The sequence below is a fragment of the Octopus bimaculoides genome, chromosome 23 (assembly GCF_001194135.2).
Source record: "Octopus bimaculoides isolate UCB-OBI-ISO-001 chromosome 23, ASM119413v2, whole genome shotgun sequence".
In the NCBI taxonomy this organism is placed as follows: Eukaryota; Metazoa; Mollusca; class Cephalopoda; order Octopoda; family Octopodidae; genus Octopus; species Octopus bimaculoides.
Window position 1 is genome coordinate 5,765,919 of NC_069003.1, and position 12,907 is coordinate 5,778,825.

The 12,907-nt window shown below is 35.2% G+C and overlaps 1 protein-coding gene across 1 annotated transcript in view; it reads left to right on the forward strand.

The window, feature by feature from the left end:
- LOC106871344 (WD repeat-containing protein 13-like) overlaps nt 1-12,907 on the forward strand; it is a 198,006-nt gene that overhangs the window by 70,801 nt on the left and 114,298 nt on the right. Inside the window, exons 3-4 of the mRNA XM_052976142.1 lie at nt 8,046-8,134; nt 10,990-11,053. Of these exons, the coding sequence (XP_052832102.1) occupies nt 8,046-8,134; nt 10,990-11,053 (153 nt within the window). The remainder of the gene's footprint in view (nt 1-8,045; nt 8,135-10,989; nt 11,054-12,907) is intronic.

Consider the following 12,907-nt stretch of genomic DNA (forward strand, 5'->3'; position numbering starts at 1 on the left):
AAAAAAAAAAAAAAAAAAAAAAAAAAGACAGCCCCCATTAATTTGAGAATAAAATTTTAAAGCCATGTACAATGCAAGAAAGCTAAATATAAGAAGATTATGTCAGAAGTCCTGCCTTATTGCAAAACTTAAATGAATCTATTTGACATCGAAATATTTACCATGGTTGTTCTAAATTATTGCAAAACTCATATGAATGTTACATTGAAACATTTACTGCAATAGCCCTCTATTATTGCAAAAAATAAATTAATGTAATTAAGACTGAACATTTACAGCATGGAAGCCAAGTTGTAGTTGCACAAAAACAATGAAGTTTTCTTTTTTCTTTTTTTTTTCTTCCGTTTTTACATAAAGACAATCAACATTATCTTCTATGTTACACTACATATGCAGTTCCTAGCAGTGCTGTTTACTATCTCCTGTTTGCCATGTTGTAGGGACACTGCTAAAATATATTATTCCAATATCTCCTGTTGTTTTTCTGCCAGTATTATCTCCCCGAACGTTTCTATTACGTCAGATGCAACCTTTGCTGATAATCCGTACATTTGTCTTGTTTCTGCTTCCGTTTATCTATGTGCTGTATCTCTTCTGCTCTGTGGCAGAAATGTTTCTGCTTGATAGTGTATAGGCCAGGGCTGAGGGACCTTCTGGCCCCTCAGGCGCTTAGGTGTGGGCTTCCGGAAAAATTCTGAAGTTTGCATTATGAAAAAAATAGCAAAAAAATAAAACAGATCTCCTAATCTTTCATCTTTTACTTGCTTCAGTCATTGGACTGTGGTCATGCTGGGGCACTACCTAGAAAAATTTTAGTCAAACACATTGACTCCTGAACTTATTATTTTCTAAGACAGATACTTATTCTAACAGTCTACTATGCTGAACCACCAAGTTATGGGGACATAAACAAACCAACACAGTTGTCAAGCGGTAGTGGAGGACAAATGCAGACATGAAGCTGCACACACACACACACACACACACACACACACACACACACACACATATATCTACCTGTGTGTATATATATATATATATACACTCTCACACTCACTCACACATACATATATGCATGCATGCAAACACATACACACACACACACACACACACACACTTTATTTTGGGGTTAACAAGGCTACCATTGGTTTCATGCCAAGAATTCTCATCCAAGATGGAGACAAGTATCAATGTCCCATGTGGCAGGCTTGATAATTGCTAAGAATCTTAACCCCAAAATAAAGACTATCCACCAATGTGTTGTTGACCACTCATCCTTACTGTTCAATACTAGTATGTGTGTGTGTATATATATGATGATGATACACACACATACACACACCTATGACAGGCTTTTATTTTCCCAAGGTGCTGGGTTGTGGTACTGAACTCAAGACCATGTAGTTACAAAGTTAGCTTCTTAACCTCACAGTTAAACCTGTACAATAATTTACAAAACTTTTATAAGAATTAAGAAATACATTTGGCAAGTAGAGGGGATGAATTAATTAATTACAACTTTTAGAGAATAAAAAATTACAACTCAGCTCAGTTCACAGACCCTAAGTCAACCTGGAATCTATCCATAGACGTCGTTGTTGTTGATTAGCTTCAGGTCAGAGTCTAATTGAACAAATTTTTCTTGAGAGATGCTGACAAGTTGTTACCATCCTGTCCTCCTTTCCTACAATATCTCTCTACCAATTCCACTTTGAAGGCATTGGTCAGCTTCAAGCTATAGTAGATGACATCTGTTACACACAGTCACACACAGGATTGAATGTGAAATCCCTATGAGTGTGTGTGTGTGTGTGTGCATACATACCTGTGAACTTGTATTTGCTATCAATGCTCAACCCAGATTTGCTTATTTTATCATGACTAAAACATTGGTTTACATTGTTGGCCAAAGGTTAAAGATTGATTAGAGAAAGTCTGTCAGCATGTACAGCCAAATGAGCAAGACTTTTGTTTTCTTTATTTTATGTCTTAGATGAGGAATGTGGAAGCACCTGTGACATTTCTCAGAGTCTGAAAAGTTAGTGGAGGAGACAAGAGTTAAAAATAAATCGTGACTCATGGATTGATACTGCAGGAAATAATGCATTAAAATATTGAGCTGGTCTAAATGTCTGCAACAACAGAGTTGGGACCCTACTAAAAACATCCAGGGAGCATTTGGTGGTGTTAAACTAATCAAATCTGGATTAAATCTGCTGAAATTTCACATGGTTTCTGTCCCTTATATTTTACTGACAATTTGATAAAATTAACTTGAGGCTATGGTAGATGACACTTGCTCGAGATGCTGTCCAGTGGAATTGAAATCACATCTCTGTGATTGCTGAGTGATTTTTTTTTTCTCAACCACATACCAACACTGGTTGTGAAGCAGTAAGTGGGTGACAAAGACAAATGCAAAGGCACACATACACAAACACACACGCATGTACATATTATAGGTTCCCACTCAGTTTCCATCTACCATGTCTCCTCTCAAATCAATGGTCAGCTGGGAGCTAGCGTAGAAGCCACTTGCCCTTGGTGCCCAGCACTGGGACTGAACCCGAAACCATGTGGTTGCAAAGTGAGCTTTTTAACTACACATCCACACCTGAAAACACACACACGTGCACGCACACTTTCATTTACCACCTTGCTTAAATTGCTGTATCACTGGATTGAACTTGTGACTACATAGTTGAAGAAGCTTGCTTCCCTGTCACACAACCCAACCCAGTAATCTTTACATCATCAACCATCATCAAGGTCCCTTAACTGATGCAGTCAGTCATTGGGGCATCACTCCAGGCAATTTCATAGTCAGCCATTGCCATTGGTCTCTCTTCTCTGCCTAGTAAAGTTCCCTATATTTTCTCTGCCTCTCGTTCGCCCTCCCTGAAGAATTGTTTTGGACAGGGAATTGTATCAGGGCACATGACCATACCAGGCAAGCTTTTGTCTTTTTATCTGAACAAGAGTGGTTCCTGTCTGCCAGCATATTTGTTGTCTTGCTGTCTGACAAAGCTGTTCATTTTGTGCTCTGTGCCCAAGACATGTAATAGCCTTCTGAAGCACATGTGCTCTAATACCAGGTTTCTTTGCTCTGTCAACTGTAAGAGTCCAGTTCTCACACCCATCAGGGTCTCGTACACTCTGAGTCTTGTTGAAAAAACTAATGGAATTCCTTTTCCATATGTTGTTTTTAACTTCATTGCTGTGTACATCTGAATTTTAAAAAAATAAAAGATGTTAACTTCCATTGTCAGTAGACAACATATGTTGTATGTAATGGCTTGTATAGTAAATGTTGTAACTAATCTAATCAGTAGCTTGTTATCTTCTTAAGGGAAGGATTGGTGAATCTCTCTCCCTCCCTCCCTCATTTTACATCCACCATTAACACTACCCTGATTCTACTGATTTCTTTAGTTATATAAAGTTAAGGTTCTTTTAATTGACCTGATAAATGTTTTCTATTCAGAGTACAAAATACAATATATATATATATATATATATATATATATATATAAACATATAATTGTGCTTGCATGTTTGTGTGCGCGCGAGTGTGTGTGTGTATATATATATATATGTATGTATGTATGTATGTATGTATGTATGTGTATGCATGTTGGGTAATATAAACAGGATAATAGTCAAAATATGTGTGTGTATACATATATACATAGGTGCAGACATGTCTGTGTGGTAAGAAACTTGCTTCCTAACCACATGGTTCTGAGTTAGATTTCTTCAGCATGGCCACAGTCAAATAACTGAAATGTATAAAAGAGTATATATGTATGTATGTTTATATATATATATGTATGTATGTATATGTTTATATATTTATATATATATATATATACATACACACATACATACATGGAAATGGATGCATGCCATTCAATTAAATAATTATATAAATAATATATATATATTTACATATGTATATATGGGTACAGGATGTCACTAACTGTAAACAACATGAAATACGAAAACAAGCAAGTTAAATACGCAAACAACTTCGTTTTGGGATTACTAATACTTTATTATCTCCCCTTCTTCCTAGTTCTCATGTCTACCTTTGTCCAGCCAGTCACCATGATTGGCCGCTTACCCCGCAAATCTTTTTATTCTCTCTCTGTTTATTTCCTTGTGTTCCTTTCTGCTGAAGAGCGTAGGCTTGAAACATAAAAGACTTTCTCACCTTCCTGAGCGTCAAACTAATACACCTGCTTGTTGTTTATACACCTGTCTTCATCTATTGTTTTTCTGTAAATTTCAACTATGCACGCACACACAGACACACACACACATGCATAGTAGCAAAAAAGGAAGAAGAGAATTTCGATTATCCCCACGTAGTGAGTTGTAATGTGAAAACGCTATATATAGTATAAAAGAAGGAAAATGCACAGTTTACATAGTTTTAATATATTTTATAAATGAAAGAGTATTGTGTTTGTCGACCAGTTTCACTTTCGCTAATAAGGACTTTGAAATTATAATAATTTTGTATTTTCTTAGGAAGATTTACAATAATTACAATAATTTCAGTGTCATGATTAGCAAAAGTGAAACCGGTCGACAAACACAATACTCTTTCACTTATAAGATATATTAAAACTATGTAAACTGTGTGGATTTTCGTTCTTTTATACTATTTATATATTAGCTTCTTTCAGTTATCAGACTGCAGCCATGCTGGGTCATCCCTTTGAATTCTTTAGCCAAACAAATTGATCTCAGTACTTATTTTTCAGTTCTTTTTACTAAACTAAGTTAAGAGGACGTAAACAAACCAACACTGGTTGTCAAGTGATAGTACGGACAAACACATACAATCCCAGCATGGCCACAATCTAACAACTGAAACAAGTAAAAACTAAAAGATTATACTTCTTTTCTTTTACCTTTTTTATGTGTATGTATGTGTGTGTGTGTGTGGTGTGCCTGGGGAGTGGGGGTGCATTGGGGTTGTGTTCTGACCCTTTATTTTAACAAAAAAGTTTATAAACAAACAACCATTCTGTGTTATGTTTTTATTAGAATTCCTTAGATAGGCAGCTATATATGCTCTGTCGACAAATATTATCTCCTGGCTTCAGTTACAATTGCAGTTGGCTGCTAACTACACTAAGCTGCGTTCCACCCTCACACAAGTAATAATAATAATAATGATGATGATGATGATGATGATGGTAATGATAATAACTATAATAAAGTCTTTATATACATTGTGGGTTGTTGCCTTTACTGTAAATGTATATATAGGCATCGTTTGATGACATATAAGCTCAGTAATTCTTGATTAGTGGCCGTTCTTAATCTGACAATTTCTGCTAGAATTTATTCCGAGATGCAGGGCGGGGAAGTAAGGAAAACAAAATCAAACAATTGGAGTAATGCATGTTCTAATTCCAACATTTGTGTGCACACACACACACACACACACACACATATACACACACACACACACACACATGTATATATGAAGCTGTCTGCAAAGCTTAAGTGTTTGGCTTTGTTCCATGCTATCCTCGCCCCCACCCACTTCTATTCAGATTGCACACCCCATCACTATCTCTTTGCTACTCTTTATTTTCTTTGTATAATTCTCCATAAGTAATATCACAATAAATTCCATTTTTTTCCCCGAATATTACTGTTATTGTTATACTGATGGACTAAAAAATTGAGAACTGATAAAAGGTTTGAATCAGTGGTTCTCAACCATTTTTTATCTGTGGGCCTCTTTGTTTACTGTTTTATTCTGGTGGACCCAGGCTGTCCAAAGTCTTGTGAGTGCATTTGGTAGACAAGACTGAAAGGAGGCATGTGTCTTTGTTTGTCCTCCACCACCACCTGACAACCAGTGTTGGTATGTTTATGTCCCCATAATGTAGCGATTCAGCAAAAGAAGCCAATAGAATGAGTACCAAGCTTTGACAAAAAAAAAGGTACTGGGGTCAATTCGTTTATTAAAATTCTTCAAGATGGTGCCCCAGTACAGCCACAGACTGAAACAAGTAAAAGAAAAAAAGATATTTTTAAGAATATCATCAGCTGCCTGCCACTTTAGAAAAGGCATTAGAAGACCTAAGCCATTCTCTGCACTACACTTATTATTATTAGAAACAACAAGATCCTCCTTCACTGATAAACCTCAAGCACTAATGAGTTTTCAGAACCTTCCTACATCATTTTTTTTCTACCATTACATTGCTTTTAAATTATACCAGCCAGTCAGCCAGCCAGCAATCTAGTCAGTCAGTCAAACAGTCAGTCAGCTGTTGTTAGTTTATTGAACTTGCTGGCACCACCATTTCTACACCTATTCAAGAACTACTTCTGGTGAGACAGTATGAAAAATAGATAAATAGATAAATAAAATGGTGAGACAGCTCTGCAAGTCTGACTGTCTACTTCAGTCTCAAGTTCATTTTGGTAACCACCCATGTTTTAAGTCAAAGTGTAACATGTCATTCAGTATTTTCAGCATAATGTTAACCACACTAATATCACCTCCTCTTCCTTTCACCATTTTACTCCAAAAAAAAAAAAAAAAAAATCTTCCCACGTTCTATAAGTACACTATTTTCATTATTTCCTGTCGAGAACAACAGGTAGGTCAAGGCATGGCTGTGTGGTTAGCAAGTTTGCTTTGCAACTGTGTAGTTTAGGGTTCGATTCCACTGCACAGCACCTTTGGCAAGTGTTTTCTACTATAACCCCAGGCTGATCAATGCCTTGTATATAAATTTGCTAGATGGAATCCATGAGGGAGTCCATCTTGCAGATGTATGTATGTATTTCTTTGAGTTCTGTTTAGGTGCTTCTTGACCCCTTTGTTACTGTATTTATTTTGAGATGCTCTCTGTTTCTTTCAATTAATTTTAAATAAAACAAAGAATTTAGTAAAATAACTTAGTTATCATTCAGCTGGTGTTAGGAACTTAAATTGTGACTAAGGTTTGGTGGAAGATTCTAATTCAAAACTTATGAAAACAAGACATTTGTACTCAGAGCGAGAGCCGGTTTCAGCCGAGTTGGTAACCTAGTATTTCTAGGTTTTTGTGTAAATTTGTAGGTACATAGCCTAATGCACCTAACGATGATGGCTACAAATGAGAATTTGTAGTCAGGGTACAAGAGTTCTAAGGTCTGCATTAATTCATCATAAATGTTCTCTTTTATGTATGCCTGCATGCATGCATATGTGTGTGTGTGTCTTTGTGTTTGTCTCACACCACTTAACCAATGTTGTTTTCTCGTTTATGTATTTTAGTCATTGTGAAGGCACATGGCTTAGTGGTTAGGGCATTTGGCTCATGATTGTAAGGCCACGAGTTCAATTCTCGGCGAAGCATTGTGTCCTTGAGCAAGACACTTTATTTCACATTGCTCCAGTCCACTCAGCTGGCAAAGATGAGTAGTTCCTGCATTTCAAAAGAGCCAGCCTTGTCACATTCTGTGTCACATTAAATTTTCCTGAGAACTACGTTAAGGGTACATACATCTGTGGAGTACTCAGACACTTACGCATTAACTTCATGAGTAAGCTGTTCCATTGATCAGATCAACTAGAACCCTCGTCGTCATGACCGACGGAGTGCCAGTTATTTCAGTCATTGGACTATGGCCATGCTGAGGCTCCAAGTTGAAGGGTTGAGTTCAACAAATCAACCCCAGCACTTTTTTTTTTCTAAAGCCTGGTACTTAATCTATCAGTCTCTTTTTGTTGAATTACTATGTCATGGGGACATAAACAAACCAACACCAGTTGTTAAAAGATTATGGGTATAAACACACACACACACATGTATAAATACGATAGGCTTCTTTCAGTTTCCTTCTACCAAATCTACCCACAAGACTTTGGTTGGCTTGTGGCTATAGTAGAAGATATTCGCTCAAGGTGCCACGCAGTGGGACTGAACCTGGAACCATGTGGTTGGGAAGCAAATTTCTTACCAAACAGCCATGTAATTTTTTTTCTGAGATACATATTCAACTGTAGCATTTATCTCTAATTTCAGCGGGATCCCAATGTAAGAAGAGATTATCTCCGTCTACGAAGCCAGCTCCTCACCGCACGATATGGAAGTCCAGCTTTCTCAGATCAAAGGTAGGCTTGACCTCTCCAGAGATTATATATTTTGCAGTATTTAAGATCATTATTTGTGATAAACTATTTAAAGGCAGTGAGTTGGCAAAATTTTTGGTGCATCATACAAAATATTAAGCAGCATTTCTTCCAGCTCACAACATTCTGAGTTCAAGTCCTGCCAGTGTCAGCTTTGTCTTTCATCTTTTAAGGGTCAATGAAATAAGTATCAGTTAAGCACTGAGGTCGATATAATGGACTTCCCCTTCCCTTTAAAAGTGCTGGCCTTGTGCTAATTTAGATAAAATTATTAGTGATAGACTATTTGTTTTTTGCCCTCAATTCCAACAATAACCCCTCCCTCTAAGCTTCATTTCCAGTGATAAATTATTTGATTTATTTTTGCCCCATTTCCAGTCATAAACTATTGTTTTTGTCTTCCCAAAATCTTTTGATAAAGTATTTACTTTTTTTTTTTTTTTTACCTCAATCCCAGCAATATAAACCTCTTGTTTTGATTTTTCATTAAATTCAATCAATAAACAATGTTTCTCCTTCACTTTCAACGAAAACTATATTATCATTATTATTTTTTTTTTTTTTGTGTCCCCAATTTTATCAACGAATCATTTTTCCCTCCTTGATTCCAACAATAAACCATTATTACTTCTTTTTATTTGCTTTCAATTCTGTTGAGGAACTATTTGTTTATCACCCACAAATCTTCAAAAATAACCCAAACTATTCAACATGGGGAGAATTTAACATTAGTGTGCATAGAAAAAACATTACTTTAATTCTCACATAATTTATGTCTAAAATCAATTTTTTTCTCTCATTAATGTTTTGTTATATTTTCTTCTAAGTTTGGTATTTTATACAATTTAATACAATTGGAATTGAAAGGTCATTCCTGAAATACAACATTTTAAAAAAAATATATTTTCCTGATATAATAGAATTATCATTTATCTTTCTTCTACACTGTTTGTTTATGCTTTCCCAATTTACAAATTAATGTTTGATTTAAATAATTTATTACATTTTATTATCTAACTCCATAATTTTCGCTCTAAATATTCATAATAAATAAAGACATTATAAATTTTACACATTTAAAAAAAAAAATGAAATTTAGATTTCTCGTTTTGATATCCTATTACCATAAAATATGTTTTAGTTTTGGTATTCTTTTGTCATAATAAATATATATATATCTGTATGTTTGATGCCTTCTTGCTATAAATTATATGTAGGTTTGATGTTCTCTTACTACAAACATATCTTGATTTTTATATCTTCATGTCATAAATGCAGGTTTAATATCCTCAAAGTACAAAGTTCTTTGTTCTCTATCATCATCATCATCATTATTATTATTATTATTATTATACTAAAGCAGTCTTATTTTTATTGCGTGCATTCACTGCACTACCAAGCACAGCTGTGCGTGTCTTAGATACATGCTGTTGGGTATTGTTTTGGTGTTGTTATTTTTACTGTATTTGAAAGTGCTCTGCATAAGATCTGTGTGTGATGCCAAGCAGTGCTATTTTCTGTATGTTATATATATTCATAAGTTTTGGTGTTTTGGTTATGCATTTGTCTATGCTTTTAGATCACACTAAACCATCTATTATTATAGGGATTGTTTCTGTTTTTCAGGGCCCACATATGACGTTATTTCTATTCCTAGATTTTTGTGTTTTGAATGTTTCTCCATTTCATTTTAGAGAGTCATCGTCATCTGTTGTGACTGATATTTTGATTAGGAGGCATTTTATTTTTCTTTCTTGGTGGTCCTTGGCAAAAATTGGTTATTATTAAGGCAGTGTACTGGCATTACTGTACTGGAAAAAATGCTTAGCAGCATTTCTCCTGACTTTACATTCTGATTTCAAATGCTACTGGGGTCAACTTTGCCTTTCATCCCTTCAGGGTTGATAAAATCAGTACCTGTTGAGCACTGGGGTCAATGTAATCCACTTACCCCCTCCCTGAAATTGTTGGCCTTGTGTCAAAATTTGAAACCATTATGAAGGCAGTGAGCTTGACAGAATTATTAGCACACCTGACAAAATGCTCGGTATCTTTACATTTCTGAGTTCTGCCTTCTTCTTTTCTTGGTAGGTTGAGCCTATTGATATCACTTTTAAGGTGGCACACATTGTGCATTGGGAGTTGCTTCTTAGTTCTATGTAAGTTATTATTCATTTTCTGAAACCTTTTCTGGAGTGTGCCTTGTTGTTGTAAGGTGGAAGTATTGCTTTCAACCGCATTTGTTTGTTTGTCTGTGCATGGACAAGGTATCTCAAGAACCGCTGGATGGATTCAGATGAAACTTTCAGAGATGTTTGGCCTCCTGACTGGCACAAACTGATTAGATTTTGGGATCAATCTGGTACTGGACAAGGATTCTGGTTTATTTTTCCTGTTTTTTTACTTAATTTTTGAGAGCGGTTGGGTTCATTTTTAGTATTCTCATTTGTGAGTGCAGTTGAGTTTATTTCAAATATTCTCATTTTAAAAATCATCTCTGGCCAATCATTGAGAGGATGTTGGTGTTGCTTTGGTGGAGGTTTGCACTCTCTCTAAGTGCTCTTGTTGTTGTTATTATTATTATTATTATTTTATTATTGTTGTTGTTATAATTATTATTATCATTATTATGGCCTTGTACCGAAATTTGAAACCATTATCATCATCATTATTATTTGTCTTAACCATCAGAAAATATTGTTGAATAAATTATTGTTGCCAATGTAAAAATTTTAAAAAAAAGAAATAAAAAATGAAACAAATAAAATAGAATATTGAATCTGTTATTGTTTGATTCTGATTTAAAGAGAAACAAAACGCAAATTTGTCTTTTGCAGCAGTTTACGTAGCCGTGCTTTGAGTTTACGTAGTCTCAGCAGGAACACAGTTGAAGTAAGCTCTGTGAGTACATGCAAGGCTTTTCTGCATTTCTACTTTTCTTTCATTTCGTTGGATTTTATATTATTATTATTATCATTATTATTATTATTATTATTATTATTATTATTATTATTTTCTTTTTAGTTTAAACATTCATGCTGCTGCTTAGAAAAATCTTGCCGTTGATTTCTCATGAATTAAAATCATTTTCATTGATTGTATTCATGTAATTTACTAATTATAAATAATTAGCCAAGCTTAATAACTTATAGAAAATTAATATCTCTTTCTTAAATATCAATTTTTTTTTTTTTTTTTTTTTGCAGAAAAGGTAAAAAAAAAAGTTAATAATTGTGGGAGAGGTTTTGACAAAAAAAAAAACAAAGAATATTAAAAAAAAATCAAAGAATGTTCTATTATTTCTTGTTGATTAGATACTGAAATAGGAAACATTTAGTTGTTTTAATTAATGTATTTCATCAAACTGAAAGAAAGATGCCCTGAAATCTTGAAATTTGTTAGTTTTACATTTCATCCACTTCATTTAGGATGATAATACTACTACTACTGCATGGTAAAGGTAAATCAACCAGCCACCCGACCAGCCAACCAGCACTTTCTAATGAGGCAAATTTCATTGCAGTTCTACTTCATCATCTTCTCATATTCAACATTTGTCATTATAGTAGTAGTAGTAGTAGTAGCAGCAGCAGCAGTATCAGTAATAGTAGTAGTATCATTAGTAATAGAGGCAGCAGTAGTTTTAGTAGTAGTAGTAGTAGTAGCAGTAGCAGCAGCAGTTTTAGTAGTAGTAGCAGCAGCAGTAGCAGCAGCAGTAATAGTAGTAGTAGTTGTTGTAGTAGCAGTAGTAGTTGTAGTTGTAGAAGCAGCTGCAGTAGTAGTAGTAGTAACAGCAGCAGTGGCATCAATAATAGTAGTGGTGGTAGTGGTAGTAGTAGTAGTGGTGACAGCGGTAGAAGTTCCTCAGTTTATAATCATGCAATAGGTCAATTAGTGTTAACATATTTAACTGGTCGTTAGCAACCCACTCGGTTCTGGATTCAGTCTTTCAGGGAAGCGTCTTCTTCAAAGTCTCTTTCCATAATGTCAGCTTAACAAAAACCTTGTTAGTGAAATTTTGATAGACAATAAGCTGTGTGTGTGTGTGTGTGTGTGTGTGTGTGTGTGCATGGTCATTGTTTTAACATCTATTTTTCTATGCTTGTATGGGTCCAATGAGAGTAAGTTGGGGCAGAGATATTATGTGGCCAGACATCCTTTCTGATGCCAGCCCTCACCTGTAACCTTGTCATTCTAACAACAACAAACAGTCTGGACATGGTTATACAGAGAGGAACAGGAAATAAATGACCCTATACAAACAGACCCTTTGTCATTTATCATAGAAGGTGTGTAGCTTAGTAGTTAGGGTATTTGGCTCACGATTGTAAGGTCGTGAGTTTGATTCCTGGTGGTGCATTGGGTCCTTGAGCAAGACACTTTATTTCATGTTGCTCCAGTCCACTCAACTGGCAAAAATGAGTTGTACCTGTATTTCAAAGGTCAGCCTTGTCACACTCTGTGTCACGCTGGATCTCCCCGAGAACTATTTTAAGGGTACACGTGTCTGTGGAGTGCTCAGCCACTTGCACGTTAATTTCACGAGCAGGCTGTTCCGTTGATTGGATCAACTGGAACCCTTGTCATCGTAACCAACGGAGTGCCACGATGATGATGATGCTTTTGAGGCAAGTGCTGATAGTAATTGATGATAATTATTGTGGATTTTTACGGCTGAAATATTGGATAATTGTTTAGATTAGAAGCAGCAGTTTTACAAGTTCTATATATTTTTTTTTTTTTTTTTGAGACTCA